Source organism: Eumetopias jubatus, unplaced genomic scaffold (genome assembly GCF_037043125.1).
Source record: "Eumetopias jubatus isolate StellerSeaLion01/CBP00866 unplaced genomic scaffold, mEumJub1_p1.0 scaffold_9, whole genome shotgun sequence".
Taxonomy (NCBI): Eukaryota; Metazoa; Chordata; class Mammalia; order Carnivora; family Otariidae; genus Eumetopias; species Eumetopias jubatus.
In genome coordinates, this window is record NW_028274815.1 from 50,112,372 (window position 1) to 50,127,960 (window position 15,589).

A 15,589-nucleotide genomic window follows, 5' to 3' on the forward strand; every position below is an offset into this window, starting at 1 on the left:
ATACATTGGTGCCAATATTTTGATTTGGACAGCCTTGGCTTATGTTTGAAAAAAACTTGTTGAATTAACTCCTATTGGTACTCCTCTACAAAACTCTGACAAGATAACATCGTGGTTAAATCTCATTCCCCTGTGAAAGGCTAATTCTAAAATATGTGGTTGTTGCATATTTTTCAATTTGGGGGAAAAAAAAAACCTGAATAAAACAGAAAGAAAAAAATAAAATTGCCTTTGAAAATAGAAGGAGAGATAAAAAGCTTCCAGGACAAACAAAAACTAAAGGAATTTGCGAACACAAAACCAGCCCTACAAGAAATATTGAAAGGGGTCCTCTAAGCAAAGAGAGAGCCTAAAAGCAACAAAGACCAGAAAGGAACACAGACAATTTACAGTAACAGTCACCTCACAGGCAATACAACGGCACTAAATTCATATCTTTCAATAGTTACCCTGAATGTAAATGGGCTAAATGCCCCAATCAAAAGACACAGGCTATCAGATTGGATTAAAAAACAAGACCCATCGATATGCTGTCTGCAAGAGACTCATTTTAGACCCAAAGACACCCCCAGATTGAAAGTGAGGGGGTGGAAAACCATTTACCATGCTAATGGACACCAAAAGAAAGCTGGGGTGGCAATCCTTATATCAGACAAATTAGATTTTAAACCAAAGACTGTAATAAGAGATGAGGAAGGATACTATATCCTACTTAAAGGGTCTATCCAACAAGATCTAACAGTTGTAAATATCTATGCCCCTAACATGGGAGCAGCCAATTACATAAGCCAATTAATAACAAAAGCAAAAGAAATAGATCGACGACAATACAATAATAGTGGGAGACTTTAACACCCACTCACCGAAATGGACAGATCATCTAAGCAAAAGATCAACAAGGAGATAAAGACTTTAAATGACACACTGGACCAAATGGACTTCACAGATATATTCAGAACATTCCATCCTAAAGCAACAGAATACATATTCTTCTCTAGTGCCCATGGAACATTCTCCAGAATTGATCACATCCTAGGTCACAAATCAGGTCTCAACTGGTACCAAAAGACTGGGATCATTCCCTGTATATTTTCAGACCACAATGCTTTGAAACTAGAACTCAATCACAAGAGGAAAGTCGGAAAGAACTCAAATACATGGAGGCTAAAGAGCATCCTACTAAAGAATGAATGAGTCAACCAGGAAATTAAAGAATTTAAAAAATTCATGAAAATGAAAACATAACTGTTCAAAATCTTTGGGATACAGCAAAGGCAGTCCTGAGAGGAAAGTATATAGCAATATAAGCCTTTCTCAAGAAACAAGAAAGGTCTCAAATACACAACCTAACCCTACACCTAAAGGAGCTGGAGAAAGAACAGCAAATAAAGCCTAAACCCAGCAGGAGAAGAGACATAATAAAGATCAGAGCAGAAATCAATGAAATAGAAACCAAACGAACAGTAGAACAGATCAACGAAACTAGGAGCTGGTTCTTCGAAAGAATTAACAAGATTGATAAACCCCTGGCCAGACTTATCAAAAAGAAAAGAGAAATGACCCAAATCAACAAAATCATGAGTGAAAGAGGAGAGATCACAACCAACACCAAAGAAATACAAACAATTATAAGAACATATTATGAGCAACTATATGCCAGCAGACTAGAAAATCTGGAAGAAATGGATGCATTCCTAGAGATGTATCACTACCAAAACTGAGCCAGGAAGAAATAGAAAACCTGAACAGACCTATAACCACTAAGGAAATTGAAGCAGTTATCAAAAATCTCCCAACAAACAAAAACCCAGGGCCAGATGGATTCCCAGAGGAATTCTACCAAACATTTAAAGAAGAATTAATACCTATTCTTCTGAAACTGTTCCAAAAAATAGAAATGGAAAGAAAACTTCCAAACTCATTTATAAGGCCACCATGAGCTCAATCCCAAAAGCAGACAAAGACCCCATGGAAAAGGAGATCACAGACTTTCATCAAGGATGAACATGGATGCAAAAATTCTCACCAAAATACTAGCCAATAGGATCCAACAGTACATTAAAAGGATTATTCACCACGACCAAGTGGGATTTATCCCTGGGCTGCAAGGTTGGTTCAACATCCGCAAATCAATCAATGTGATACAAACATTAATAAAAGAAAGAACAAAAACCATATGATCCTCTCAATAGATGCAGAAATGCATTTGACAAAGTACAGGATCCTTTCTTGATCAAAACTCTTCAGAGTATAGGGACAGAGAGTACATACCTCAATATCATAAAAGGCATATATGAAAAACCTACAGCGAATATCATTCTCAATGGGGAAAAACTGAGAGCCTTCCCCCTAAGGTCAGGAACGTGGCAGGGATGTCCACTATCACCACTGCTATTCAACATAGTATTAGAAGTCCTAACCACAGCAATCAGACAACAAAAAGAAATCAAAGGCATCCAAATCGGCAAAGAAGTCAAACTCTCATGTTTGCAGATGATATGATACTTTATCTGGAAAGCCCAAGACTCCACCCCAAAACTGCCAGAACTCATACAGGAATTCAGTAAAGTGGCAGGATATAAAATCAATGCATAGAAATCAGTGGCATTCCTATACACCACCACCAAGACAAAAGAATGAGAAATTAAGGAGTCGATCCCATTTACAATTGCACCCAAAACCATAAGATACCTAGGAATAAATCTAACCAAAGAGGCAAAGGATCTGTACTCAGAAAACTATAAAATACTCATGAAAGAAATTGAGGAAGACACAAAGAAATGGAAAACCGTTCCATGCTCATGGATTGGAAGAACAAACAAGTATCGTGAAGATGTCAATGCTACCTAGAGCAATCTACACATTCAATGCAATCCCCATCAAAATGCCATCCACTTTTTTCAAAGAAATGGAATAATCCTAAAATTTGTATGGAACCAGAAAAGACCCCGAATAGCCAGAGGAATGTTGAAAAAGAAAAGCAAAGCTGGTGGCAACACAATTCCGGACCTCCAGCTCTATTACAAAGCTGTCATCATCAAGACAGTATGGTACTGGCACAAACACAGACACATAGATCAATGGAACAGAATAGAGAGCCCAGAAATGGACCCTCAACTCTATGGTCAACTAATCTTTGACAAAGCAGGAAAGAATGTCCAAGGGAAAAAAGACAGTCTCTTTAACAAATGGTGTTGGGAAAATTGGACAGCCACATGCAGAAGAATGAAACTGGACCATTTCCTTACACCACAAACACAAACAGACTCAAAATGGTTGAAAGACCTAAATGTGAGACAGGAGTCTATCCAAATGCTAAAGGAAAACACAGGCAGCAACCTCTTTGACCTCAGCCACAGCAACTTCTTCCTAGAAACATCGCCAAAGGCAAGGGAAATAAGGGCAAAAATGAACTATTGGGACCTCATCAAGATAAAAAGGTTTTGTGCAGCAAAAGAAACAGTCCACAAAACCAAAAGACAACCGACAGAATGGGAGAAGATATTTGCAAATGACATATCAGATAAAGGGCTAGTATTCAAAATCTATAAAGAACTTCTTAAACTCAACACCGAAAGAACAAATGATCCAATCAAGAAATGGGCAGAAGACATGAACAGACATTTTTCCAAAGAAGACATCCAAATGGCCAACAGACTCATGAAAAAGTGCTCAACATTGCTCGGCATCAGGGAAATCCAAATCAAAACCTCAATGAGATATCACCTCACACCAGTCAGAATGGCTAAAATTAACAAGTCAGGAAACGACAGATGTTGGCGGGGATGCGGAGAAAGGGGAACCCTCCTACACTGTTGGTGGGAATGCAAGCTGCTGCAGCCACTCTGGGAAACAGTATGAAGGTTCTTCAAAAAGTTGAAAATAGAGCTACCATACAATCCAGCAATTGCACTACTGGGTATTTACCCCAAAGATACAAATGTAGGGATCCGAAGGGGTACATGCACCCTGATGTTTATAGCAGCAATGTCCACAATAGCCAAACTGTGGAAAGAGCTAAGATGTCCATCAACAGATGAACGGATAAAGAAGAAGTGGTATATATATACAGTGGAATATTATGCAGCCATCAAAAGAAATGAAATCTTGCCATTTGCAATGACGTGGATAGAACTGGAGAGTGTTAAGCTGAGAGAAATAAGTCATTCAGAGAAAGACATGTATCATATGACCTGACTGATATGAAGAATTCTTAATCTCAGGAAACAAAATGAGGGTTGCTGGAGTGGGGGGAGGGTGGGAGGGATGGGGTGGCTGGGTGACAGACACTGGGGACAGTGAGCGCTATGAATTGTGCAAGACTGTTGAATCACAGATCTGTACCTCTGAAACAAATAATACATTATATGTTAAAAAAAGCAAAAAAGAAGATAGCAGGAGGGAAAGAACGAAGGGGGGGAAATTGGAAGGGGAGATGAACCATGAGAGACGATGGACTCTGAAAAACAAACTGAGGGTTCTAGAGGGAAGGGGGGTGGGAGGATGGGTTAGCCTGGTGATGGGTCTTAAAGAGGGCACGTTCTGCATGGAGCAGTGGGTGTTATACACAAACAATGAATATGGAACACTATATCAAAAACTAATGATGTAATATATGGTAATTAACATAACATAATAATAACAAAAAAAAAAAAAGAAAGAAGTCTGATGCATCAATTCCCTCTGCCTTCCCAGTTTTGTTCCATGGCACCTCCATCTGAAAGTTCATGCACACTTGTTCCAGGAGCAGAAGACAGAGGCCATCTACAAATGGAACATCTCAGGGTGCTAGAGGAAGAAGGGAGAACTATAATGAGAGGGCTACTTATATCCAAATGAATTTATTGCCACTCAAGGTCCATTACCAGGAACTGTTGGGGATTTCTGGAGAATGGTGTGGGAAACCAGAGAGAAAACATTAGTAATGCTAACACAGTGTTTTGAAAAAGGGCAGGTCAGGTGCCATCATTATTGGCCAGAGGACAACAAACCAGTTACTGTCTTTGGAGATATAGTGATTACAAAGCTAATGGAGGATGTTCAGATAGTTTGGACCATCAGGGATCTGAAAATTGAAAGGCATGGAGATTACATGACTGTTCAACAGTGTAACTTTACTGCTTGGCCTGAGCATGGGGTCCCGGAAAACAGTGCCCCTCTAGTTCACTTTGTAAAACTGGTTCAAACAAGCAGAGCACATGACACCACACCCATGATTGTTCACTGCAGTGCTGGAGTTGGAAGAACTGGAGTTTTTATTGCTCTGGACCACTTAACAGAACATATAAATGACCACGATTTTGTGGATATATATATGGATTAGTAGCTGAATTGAGAAGTGAAAGAATATGCATGGTCCAGAACCTGGCACAGTATATCTTTTTATACCAATGCATTCTGGATCTCTTATCAAGTAAAGGAAGTAATCAGCCCATCTGTTCTGTTAACTATTCAGCACTTCAGAAGATGGACTCTTGGGATGCCATGGAAGGTGATGTTGAGCTTAAATGGGAAGAGAACACCATGTAAATATCCAGACCAAAGATTACAACTGGAAGATATTTTCAAATCCCAGGGGCCAAAATTTCCCCCTCATTCTTCTGAATTGAAATGTGCAACCTTAAAGAAAGCTCTATGTTTCTGTTACTGTGCCTTACTAAATGGATTGACATTTTAGGAATACTTCTAGGAAATAGCTAATTCAGGATAGTCATTGTGTTTCGTACAGAATAAATACGCATTGAAAATGTTTAAGAAAAGAGATCCCAGAGATTTTTGAAGTCTTCCATATTTTTGGAATGAGCCAAATAGAAAATGATCATTAGATTAGCATGTGTGTTTCCAGGTGAATTTTCCCCACATATTGGATTGAATCTTGAACAAGAATTGTAAATATTGATTCGGTCGTGCTATTTTGGCCACCAGGGTGTTAACATTCCTTCTGGATAACTTCCAGGACTGTCCTAATGCTCTGTACTTCCGTGTACACCCCTGGGTTTTGAATCCTGTTTTATGAGTGCTGAGATATCATCTCGTGATCTCCAACAGCTGAACAGTAACCCCTTGACACTGCCGGGATTACTCAGCCTTTATACAACACACAGTAGCTCTTCGGGGACACTTAGGGCTATTTAAGTTGCTTTGTGATCTTTAGTTTGAAAAACAAAAAGAAAAATGGAACAGTGCGATTGCTCATAGGAAGCTGTAGAGTATTTTGTGCTGTCTACATCTGTACCTTTTCCAGGACGAGTTGTACCACTATGCTGTATCATTAAATACATGGTTAAATGTATCCAAAAAATAATAATAATATTGCCTTAATTATCATTTAGGCATAAAAAATTGAAATTACCATAATGGTTAAGCACTCTTCTATATCCACACTATCCAAAGTAGTAATAGCACAATTCTATCTCCTACTCTGATAATCTGAGAGGTACTTCAAGTTTACCTTTAGTAAAGAGCTATTAAATCAGTTCCATATTAAGCAGAGGAAACCAGTAAGATCTACCTCAGACAAGTTATTCAACCTCTTTATCTCACTTTTGGAGTCTGAAAACTGAGAATACCATGCCTTAACTAATACTAAGAATCTAATGAAGTAAGCTTAAACATTTGTTTTGTTTTTTAAGGATCATGGAGGCTCCATTGCTGAGAGAAGCTGTCAAAGGATAATATATAGTATACCCCAAGAAAAAATCCACAAATTCACGGCTGAGGAGGTATACCCACTAGAGAGGAAGTTATTACTTTTCTGCCTTCTGCGAGGTATAGGACATAATGAAGGGCAGGTGCACATTTAACATAACTAGACCAGCTGGCCAGTGTAGAAAACCAGAAATAAGCTAATACCTTTGAGGATGGCTCTACAGAGCTCCTCAACTCATGAAAGGATTTAGGGGCACCTAGGTTGCTCAGTCAGTTAAACATCTGACTCTTCGTTTTGACTCAGGTCATGATCTCTCAGTGGAGAGATTGAGCCTTGCGTCGGCCTCCACGATCACTGCAGAGTCTGCTTCAGATTCTCTCTCCCTCTTCCCTCTGCTTCTCCCCACCCCCTGCTCGCTCATATGCTCTCTCTCTAAAATAAATAAATAATCTTGAAAGGAAGGAAGGAAGAGAAATGAAAAGAAGGGAAGGAAGAGATTCAGATGCAAGACCTAAAGTCCCCCAAAGTATTTTACAAATATGAGTTATTACTACCAGTTAAAAATAAAGAGGCATTACCTAGCAGCGGCGAACATAAGAGACCTCTCTTGGCTTCCTTTACTTGATTTTCTGGTTGGGTCAATATACCTTCCTCCACAGAGGTGAAGTCTGTCACTTCGGTCCCTTCCTCTCGCATATTAAACCTGGTCTGGGTTATATCCAAGGTGTGGGAAGAGTCCATTTCTTGAGGAAGATAATGCCAAGATTCTGTTCTCTAAAACAATAATTTTGAAGGAAAATATGCTAAGTCATTAACTGAGTTACCACATACGTTAATATTTAGATTTAAATATCCATCCACTCATGTAGCATTTAGCTTCTATATAATCACATTCTCATCACGGTGTTTTTGGAGAAAGCAAAACTGTTCTTTCTGTATGTTTTTTGCAATATTAACTACATTTTAGACCTCTTCTCATCACTACCCATCTTTTAACGTGTGATATCACTAGGATTTCTGCTATTCATTAACAGTTCTCTTCACTATAACAATACATTTGGTTCTACATGATGAAATCTTACAATTTGATTACAAGACTGAAAAAGATTTTCCAAACCTAAAGCTATAAGATGCTCTACATGTGACCACTTTACTGAATTCTTAATTAGCAATACTGGTTTCTAGTGGGCTTGGCTCTTCTCATTATGTAAGATTATCACATCATTCATGAATAATGATACAAAATGTTTACTCTTACATTAGTGGCAAGATTCAGAGCAAAGCTTCTCAAGTTATCTATGGGAAAAAACAATTTTTCCTACTTCCAACTCTAACATTTTATTAAAATACTAATAAAAATTAGTAATCAATAAGTCCGTAAAAATAATAAACCAACTAATAAAAAATAAAAACTAGAAAATTAAATTTAAAAGATATATAAGCCCAAAATATAAAACACAAAGCCAAATGTCCGATTTTTAGTTCTAAAAAACAAAATTACTCTGTCAAATTTATAAACGTTTCTAAATACTTCTATATTCTTGTACTTATCTCTTAACAACCAATTCATGAACTGGCACCAATCCACAGACCACGCTAAGTAGCAATGTTGAATTAAAGACTATCTGAAACTAATGATGTTCTATATGTTGGCTAATTGAATTTAAATTTAAAAAAAGACTAATGGTAAACAATTTTATCAGCATTTTCCTTTTAAATTTGGTATTGGTTAATAAAGATATTCTTCCTATCATGCTATGAAAGTACACTTTTATTTTCATATTTAATCTGATTAGAAATGAACTCTAAATTTGATCAAACTATAATACAGTATTTTTTCCCCAATTAAGTCTGATAATGTAATAAATTTCTTTCTAGTGCAACATTCCTTACTTGGCAGTGGTAGATCAGACTTTTAATCATATTTGTTAGCATACTCTTTAACATTTTCACTCATATATAGTCTTAAGATTAATCAGGATTTTTGAATGCCTTGCTTTGTTTTCTAACCTTATTCCATAACTTTATTCCATATTTGTTTAAGATTTTATTTATTTGAGACAGAGAGAGAGAGAGAGAGAGAGAGAGAGCGAGCATGAGCAGGGGGAGGGGCAGAGGGAAAGGGAGAAGCAGACTCCCCACCGAGTGCAAAGCCCAATGTGGGGCTTGATCCCAGGACCCTGAGATCATGACCTGAGCCAAAGGCAGATGATTGACAAACTGAGCCACCTAGGCACCCCAACCTATTGATTTTCATTGTTTGTAAATAGTCTATTACCGAACTTTTCTTTCTTAACCAATTCAAATGTTTTCTTAAGAGAATATAAATTTTTTATTCCCAAATAACCCAAAATCTATAAAAAGATATATTATAATTTAGAATGATTTTCTCACTTTCATCTTTGAAGTTATTAGTTAAAATTACCATTACTTAAAATTCATTAATTAAATATTCTTTTAGTAAGTTAACTAACTATCCACTACCTATTATCAGTTATATAAATATATGCAGAAAAAAGAACTGGAGTAATATTCTAAAACAGTAACACTACTCATCTACAGCTTGTGGGATTACAGAACAGTAGACCTTTGCCATTCCAAAATATCTCAATCCCTGCTATGTTGGATAAATTAGTCCAACCTAGAGCATCAAAATCACTACTTGAAACATGTTTTTTATGTTTTTAATACTTGGAAATAAAAGGTGATTGATTTTAAATTTTTTCTTTTGAGAGTACTCGATTCTGTAGAGCATAGCAAGCCAAAGAAGTGTTTTAAAGCAGGGGAATTCCAGTCATTGTGTGACTCTCACTACAGAAAAATCTCTAGTCCCCAACTCATCTCTCAGCCTCCGTGAGGATGGTTTGAGCCTGGTCCCATAGTTTATTCCTCACTCCAAAGAGACAGGTATCTGTTGGCTCTCCTGCCCATCCTCTGGCCTCATCAGATCACTCTACTGTAGCTCAACTTCAGTAATTCTTTAACCTCATTAAGACAATTATCCTATCACATTAACACTTTTCATAATTCCTTTCTTTCCTGTATTTCCCTCTTTACCACTCGGAGAGTTCATAGCCATCCTTATAACCACTGCCTTGCAAACATCTTTAACTTCCCTGCCCTTTTCTCCCACTATCCTATTTGCCTGGTAAAAGCTCAGTTCTCTAGTCGAACCTTCTCCTTATCTGAATCTAAACAGCAGCACATTGCTGAATAAAGCACAAACCCAAATGGTTTTTCCCTTAAATTGATGACATTAAACCTCAAGGGCACTCAGCATTGCCTAGAAATCCTACTATATTTTCCTGGTAAACTGACTTGCTAAAATGACTACACTCTCTCTCCTCAGAACTACTGAACTCTCCTTCCTCATTTTCAACTGATGACCTCATCTCCTACTTCAATTAAGTGAAGAGCAGGAGATGGAACTTCCTTATCTTCCTATCACCAGATCTACAATCCCATTTTTATCTTGTGACTTGAAAAAGTCTCTGTACCTACCAAAGGCCTTCCCATCTCATTCCATTCTTTTCAACGACTGCCATCCTATATGATTCTCCTGCTTTCATCCATTTTCCCTCTCTACTAAATCATTTCTCTCCCCAAGCAAACACATTTATAATTTCCCATCATAAAATAAAGTTATAAAACATCCCTGTTCAACATTTTCTCTTGGGGTTTTTTTTCTTTTTTTTTTTAAGTTTTTAGTTTTTATTTAAATCTCAGTTAACAGGGACACCTGGGTGGCTCAGTCGGTTGAGCGTCTGCCTTCAGCTCAGGTCATGATCCCAGGGTCCTGGGATCGAGTCCCACATTGGGCTCCATGCTCTGTGGGGAGCCTACTTTTCTGTCTGCCTCTGCCTCTCTCTCTCTCTGTCTCTGTCTCTCATGAATAAATAAATAAAATCTTAAAAAAAAACTCAGTTAACATACAGTGTAATATTAGTTTCAGGTGTACCTGAATTTAGTGATTTAATACATACAACACCTGGTGCTGGTCACAAGTTTGTATAATTTTGTTGCTGTTTCTAACACACAATGGTTGCTTGTGTTATACCTTTTTAATCAATATAAAAAGGCCCTCAAATCTCTAATGTTTTTGACATAAACACATTTTGAGGGAGAAAAAAGATTAGAGATATAAATTTGGATTTTTAAGTATACAAATATATTTAACCCCCCAGATCTAGATGAGAACTAAAACATCCCAATACTTCAAGCAGAAGTCAAAAACTCAAATGTGTACAGGGCCAAGGAGGTAACAGAAATGAGTAAATCCACCTGAAATTAGAGTGATGGGACCTGTGGCCAAATATGCACTGCATACACACTTTAAAGTGTTTTATTTCAAAATTTTAAAAACACTGCCAAAAAAAAATTTTTTTCCCCTGAAAACCACATTTGGCCATTATTCAGGCCCACAGCTTGCAACCTTTGATTTCAAAGTTGTTTTTTTTTAAAGATTTTATTTATTTATTTGACAGAGAAAGACACAGCAAGAGAGGGAACACAAGCAGGGGGAGTGGGAAAGGGAGAAGCAGGCTTCCTGCCGAGCAGGGAGCCCGATGTGGGACTCGATCCCAGGACCCTGGGATCATGACCTGAGCCGAAGGCACACGGCGGAAGATAAAGCAGCAAAGGAAACTAAGAATAGCAGAAGAGTAGAAAGAAAACTAGTAGAAGCTAAGAAAGGAAATGATTTTAAGAAGTTATGCAATGGTTAACAGTGTCAAATGCTATTTACTGCAGCTAAAATGAGGACAGAAAAGTGCTCACTGTATTCAGCTATACAAATGTTGGCAAAACTTGCTTTCACAGAGTTGAGGTCAGAACACAAAGCAGATTAAGTAAAATAATAAGTAGATCCTAACCGGTGATATAAGGTACATATATTAAAAAGGAAAAAAATACAGTTGATATAATTGTCTACTTAGAAAGTCCTAGGGGCACCTGGGTGACTCAGCTGATGAAGCGTCTGACTCTTGATTTCAGTTCAGGTCATGATCTCACAGTCATGTGATCCGAGCCCCAGCAGACTCTCTGCTGGGTGTGGAGCCTGTTTGGTTTTCTCTCTCCCTCTGCCCCTCTCTGCTCTCTCTCCCTCTCTCAAAATAAATAAATAAATAAATAAATAAGTCCTAAAAAACATCTACAAAAGAGCTACTACTAAAATCAGTAAATGTGATTAGCAAGGTCACAGGATACAAGTTCAATATAGTCATTTATATCTCCATATACTTGCAATCAATAGGAAATTGAAATTTTTAAAAACATCAATAAAATTAATCACACCTTAATAAAAGCAATGTTTTTTAAATAAAAGAAAAAGGTCAGTTTAACAGAAACATGTGTTAAGTTTGGTACACCGAAGACAACAAAACACTGATGAAAAAATTAAACACCTAAATGAAACTGAAAGAACCGCAGTGTTTGTGGGTTAGAGAACTCAAATATTATTAAGATGTCAATTCTCTCCAAATTGATGTATAGACTCAAGGCAATCTTAATCAAAATTCCAGCAGGCTTTTTTAATAGACAAGCTGATTCTAAGATTTCTACAGAAATTAAAAGAATCTAACATAAACAAAACCATTTTTCAAAAGAGGAACAAAGTGTGAGAACTCACACTACCTGATTTCAAGACAGTATTAATGATTAAGAGTGTGGGACTGGCATGACAGACATATAAATCAATGGAATAGAGTCCAGAAATAGACCAACACATATACAGTTAATCTGTTTTTGATAAAGATGCCAAGGAAGCACTAAACAAAAAGAGTATTTTCAGCAAATAGTGTGGGAATGACAAATATTCATATGTAAAAAAATAAAGCTGGACCCTTACTTCACATCATATATAAAAACCAACTCAAAATGGATCACAGATAATAAATGTAAAACTAGAACTATAAAACTTCAGAAACAGTGGTTCACAACTGGGTAAAATTTTGACACTCCCTTTGCCCTCAACCACAGGACATTCGGCAATGTTTGGAGACATGTTTCATGGTTACAACACGGAGGATTACTACTGATATCTAGTGGGGAAAGGTCAAGGAGGCTGCTAACCACTACAACACACAGGACAGCTCCACACAATAAGGAACTATCTAGGCCAAAATGTCAAAAGTGCCAAGGTTGAGAAACCTTGTTCTAGAAAAATATATAAGATAAAATCTTTGTGGCATAGGATTAGGAAAAAATTTCTCAGAACACCAGAATACAAACCATAAAAAAAATCCAAAATCTATACACCAACTTCATCAAAATCAAAGCTTCTGTTCTTCAAAAGATACATAATATTCATTTTTATGTGGGTTTTTTTTTTTAAGATTTTATTCATTTGTTTGTCGGAGAGAGAGAGCACAAGCAGGGGGAGTGGCAGGCAGGGGGAGAAGCAGACACCCCACTGAGCAGGGAGCCGGATGCGGGTCTCAATCTCAGGACCCTGGGATCATGACTTGAGCTGAAGGCAGACATTTAACCAACTGAGCCACCCACGCATCCCGATATATAGAATTCAAAGAAAAACCACAGAGTGGGAAAAAGTACTTGCAAAATATGCATTTGATAAAGGACTTGCATCTAGAACTGATAAAGAACTTCCAAACTCAACAAACAGAATAAATAAGCCATTAAAAATGGGGGAGAGATTTTAAAAGACCCTAAAGAAGAAACACGGATGGCAAATAAGCACACAAAAAGATGTACAATATCATTAGTCATTAGGAAAATGCATAGTAAAACCACAATGAGACACCATAATACTCCTATGTGTAAAATGGCTAAAAATTTTAAAACAAAACAACTGGCAATACCAAGAACTGGCAAGGATGCAAATCAACTAGAACTCTCATATATTATGAGGGAAGGCAAAATGGCACAGCCACTTTGGAAAACAGTTTAGTACTTTCTCATAACATTAAACATACAATTACTTTAATCATCCAGCAATCTCATTCCTAAGTATTTACCAAGAGGATGAAACCACTTGTCTACCAAAAACCTTCACCTGTATGGAATACTACTCAGCAATAAAAAATTAAAAAGAACCAACTATTGATTCATACAACAATATGGATAAATCTCAAAAGCACGTGCTTAGTGAAAGAAGCCAGATTCGAAAACCTATACACTTTAATTCTGAAAGGGCAAAACTATAAGGACAAAAATCAGATCAGTGGTTGCCAGGGACTAAGGATGGGGAGATGACTGATTATAGTGAGGCACAAGGGAACTTTTCTGGGGTCATGGCAATCTTGTATATCTCAAATGTGGTAGTGGTTATGTAACTGTATATATTTGTCAAAGCTCATCAAACTGTATACCTAAAAGAGTAAGGATTGCTGTATTTAAATTCTACATCAATGAGGTTAACATAGCAGGAAATGGAGAGAGAAAATTCTTGAAAATTTCATTTAACAGGGAGCAGAATATTAAACCAAACAGTAGCTGGAGGGGAAGAAAGGAAGAGACATTTGTACTCAAGCTGCTGGAGGTGACATGGTCTAGACTGTGACCATGGGATGAGTAACCTAGTAGGGGGTAGCAATTTAGGAGGAGAAATGGAGGAAAAGATCTGTGAAGGTTAGATCAAAGATCCAGGCGTTTTAGGCACTACATGGGTAATATAAGCTGAAGTGAAAGAAACAGAACACTGTAGCAAAAGCCATAGTTTTCAATGAATAAAGAGAGGTAACTCAGACAACAGCAACAAAGATGAATGAACAGAATAACAAGGAGAAAAGAGGGGAGGAAATAAGAAAGTGGCATAATGCTCCAGCTATGCTGAGGAACCTAGGCATAAAGGCAGAAATAAAGAGCTACAGGATCGATCCATGACATATATTTTATTTTTTTTCATGGCATATATATCATAAGACAGGGACAAAAAGGAAGACACCTATTTTTGGACCATGCTCTACCATAAGTATGTCCTCAGAGAATATAAAACTATTTTGGGATATATCCATATATTCATTTCCTAGGACTGCCATAACAAAGTTACACAAATTGGGGGGCTCAAAACAACAGAAATTTATTTTCTCACAGGTTAGAGGTTTGGAGGTTAGAAGTCTGGAATCAGGGTGTTGGCAGGGCCACACTCCACCCAAAGCCTCTAGGGGAGGATCCTTCCTTACCTCTTCTACCCGCAGGTAGCCCCAGGCATTCCTTGGCTTGTGGCAGTATATCTCCAATCTCTGCCTCTGTCTTCACAAGGCTGACTTCTTCCTGTGTGTGTCTCTCTACACATGCTGTTCTCCTCTCTTACAAGGATATCAGTTATATTGGATTAAAGGCCTACCATACTACAGTATGATCTCATCTAAGTTGTATCTGCAATCACCCTATTTCCAAATAAGGACACATTCTAAAGTACTGGGGATTAGGACTTCAACAAATTTTGGGGCATACAATTCAATCTATTGCAATCCCCCTTTCATTTAATGGTCCCAGAGTACTATGCACTTTCTGGTCAAGGTTTCTTTTAACCCCTTTCTTTCCCTTGATGATAGCAAATCTCCTTCATCCATATCTTGTAACAAATGGATAATCACTGCAATTTAGAGAGAATTGAAGGTACCAGAAGAAATCTGATAACCAAGTTATTAGATAATCAACCTTAAATATTTAACCATTATGAATAAGGCTGCATTTTTCCTCCAACAAACACATGTAAGCTTCTTTCCTATCTGCTCACAAGTTTTCCATCTCTTCTAAATTTATGACTATACTCTAGATTAGTGGTTCTCAAAGTGTGGCCCAAATTTCCCTGGCAATCAAAGACACTCTTTCAGGAAATCTATGTGCAGCTCCCTTTTCTATGTATCTAAATAAGGCCAGATTTTTTTTTCACATACTTCAGTGTATCCCAACAGACTAAATGCAGAAGCAGATATGAGAATCCAATTGTGATGGTTAATTTTATGTGTCAACTTG

The 15,589-nt window shown here is 37.4% G+C and overlaps 1 protein-coding gene across 4 annotated transcripts in view; it reads right to left on the minus strand.

Moving 5' to 3' along the window:
* Positions 1-15,589, minus strand: part of ALMS1 (ALMS1 centrosome and basal body associated protein) — a 208,625-nt gene that overhangs the window by 165,187 nt on the left and 27,849 nt on the right. For all 4 annotated transcript variants that reach the window (XM_088026459.1, XM_028116263.2, XM_088026458.1 and 1 more), the window contains exon 3: positions 7,228-7,423. In XM_088026459.1, the coding sequence (XP_087882585.1) occupies positions 7,228-7,423 (196 nt within the window). The remainder of the gene's footprint in view (positions 1-7,227; positions 7,424-15,589) is intronic.